At 47.1% G+C, this 2,610-nt stretch overlaps 1 protein-coding gene across 1 annotated transcript; it reads right to left on the bottom strand.

Moving 5' to 3' along the window:
• Window positions 1-1,831: 1,831 nt before the first annotated feature.
• On the bottom strand, window positions 1,832-2,344 carry LOC110699775. Its single transcript, XM_021877291.1, has one exon. It carries the CDS (start codon window positions 2,342-2,344, stop codon window positions 1,832-1,834), a length of 513 nt encoding a protein of 170 aa, XP_021732983.1.
• Window positions 2,345-2,610: the final 266 nt, after the last annotated feature.

Consider the following 2,610-nt stretch of genomic DNA (forward strand, 5'->3'; position numbering starts at 1 on the left):
TGTTCCTAAATCAAGGATCGTCTTCTTCGCAGGGATGTTCATGGCAAAGTTGGAGGTGAATAAGTAAGCAAGCGTCTTGAAGTTATTTACACAACCAGTCGGAAGGTTGCCGAACCATTGTTGTGCGATTCCTTTGAGAGTCGCTGGGAAACACTTGCACCAAGTGGGATCATCCAACCCTTGAAGGTACATCAGGTTGGTGAATGCCATCAGATGGTCTTCTGGGTTAGTAGTGCCGTCATAGGCGCCTACTAATACATTTTTCACTTTGGTCGGCTGAGCGGCTTCAGTAATTTCCTTGGAGAAGGCCGACAGCTGTTCGCCAAGTCTAAGCAACCGTAGCTGCCAGTCCATAAGTTGGACGTTTTTTACTGCATGTCCACCAAACGGAGGTGGCCGTAAAAAATACTGTTGTTGTGGTACAAACGGTAAGTTTGGTACCGCCTGGTCGCTATGAAAGTCGGACTGACGGGAGGTGCCGCCTGACTGACTCTCATGATACGACTGAGTATGCCTCATCGAGGTATTTCGCAGACTGTCTTGGAAGTTTGAAGTAGAGGCCGACTCTGACAATCGGTCACTCTTCTTCTGCTCTAGCAGTAGCCAAGCGTCTGTGTATGATTTCCTCGACCCGTCCGCCTGAATATGACGAACATGTTTCCTATTTCCTGGAGTAGGAAAACGGTATTTTGTGAAATCAAGGGCAGTCGGCTCCCGCTTCCTAGATTTAGGATGAGGAGTCGCCTCTCGCCCTTGAACTGGCTTCCTCTTCTGTGAAGTGGAGGGTTTCTTAGCCGACTGCTCCTTGTCCAGAGTAGGCGGCTTCTTGTTGATCAACTCCTGAATTTCTCCCTTGAATTCCCTCATGAAGGTCATGAGTTCACTCCTTGTGATGGGAGCAGACCCATCAGTCGGCTGTTGCCGAACAGGCGGTGCGCCTGCTGGCTCGCTTCCTGTATGAAGATGTTCCCGTTCCCTCCTTTCGGTATGACGGGTACGTCGGGCCCTTAGGGTCCCGTCTGAAGCTGTGTGAGCTTCAACTTCAAATTCATTCTCAGTATCGTGGTCCGACTGAACTAGAGGGTCGTCCAGGGGACGTCTCTCTTCAGGAGTCGGTACAAACGTGGATGCCATCTCAGAAGTACTCTCCCCACAGACGGTGCCAAATGTTTTGGGGTTTTTTGATGTCCTGCGGGAGAGTTACAATTCCGAGACTGGAACCGGACGCCTGTACCTGCAAAACAACGGAGACTCCTTGTGGTGGGAGCTCCGCCTCCAACGATCAAGTTAGTACTTGTGTGAGGAGTAATTAATGCGGAAATTAAAGGTGGGAGATCTGGTTCCTCTAGGGGAAGAGTGATCAATGTGTTTAGACTTCTCTAGGTGAGAGTCATCAATTGCTTAATCTTTTGCGTAATCCCCCTTAATGAGGATTAAGGGAGGTATTTATAACCTTGGGAAACGTGCCTATCCTAGGTTTAGGTTAACCTAGGGCTGATTGGGCTTCCCTCGGAAGTTGGGCCTGGGTGGCCGGTTTCTCCATTAGGCATGGAGTATGCCACGTGTCATGACATAATAGGTCCAAGGTGGACGAATAAGCGTGTGCCACGTGGCAAGCCCTGACAGTTCCAACTGGGGGACACTTGGCAGGACCTGATTGGCCCACGTGGCGCATTTCGATTGGTGGGAGCAAAATCCCCTAATCAGTGACCTTGTTCAACTCCTTATAATCAATACATAACCTCATACTTCCATCCTTTTTCTTAACAAACAACACTGGAGCTCCCCAAGGCGATGCACTTGGTCTTATGTACCCCTTTTCTAGTAAGTCCTACAGTTGCTCCTTTAACTCACTTATTTCTGGAGGTGCCATTCGATATGGTGCCTTGGAAATCGGTGTCCCTGGGACTAACTCTATTGTGAAATTAATTGCCCTCTTAGGTGGCATTCCTGGAATCTCTTCTGAGAACACATCCAGAAACTCATTTACCATGTCTATGTTCTCAGGCTTAATTGTCTCTTCGTGTTCCAAGTTCCTTACATTATAAAAATATACTGGATGTCCCTTCTTAATATACTTAGCCAACTTCATCATTGAGATGATCCTTGGGCACTTTTCTTCAAAATGCTTCCAATGTGTTACCAACTCACCCTCAACTGTACTTAACTCCTCTTTCTGCGATCGACAACGAATCTGCGCACTATACTTGCTCAACCAATCCGTTCCCAAGATGATATCAAAGTCACTCAACCCAAATTCAATGAGGTCAAACAAGAACACCTTTCCTCTGATCTCTAATGACACATCCTTAAAGGTTTTGGTACACTGTACTACCCCTCCCATAGGAATAACTATAGGTACATCTATGACATCTACGGTTTTCAAACAGTGCGGTAGCTTTGAAACAATGGCTCACTACTAGAAAACAACCCATTTCTGACGGCAAAAATCCGTCGGAAACAACCTGTTTTCCGTCGAAAAAGGTGTTTCCGACGGAATTTGTCGGCACCGGTTGTCGGAAACGGTTTTGTAGGAAAAATGACCTTTTTCGTTGGAAATTATATACGTCGAAAGAGGTTTTCCGGCACCGGAAAAATTCGTCAGAAACT

This window comes from Chenopodium quinoa, unplaced genomic scaffold (genome assembly GCF_001683475.1).
Source record: "Chenopodium quinoa cultivar QQ74 unplaced genomic scaffold, ASM168347v1, whole genome shotgun sequence".
Taxonomy (NCBI): Eukaryota; Viridiplantae; Streptophyta; class Magnoliopsida; order Caryophyllales; family Amaranthaceae; genus Chenopodium; species Chenopodium quinoa.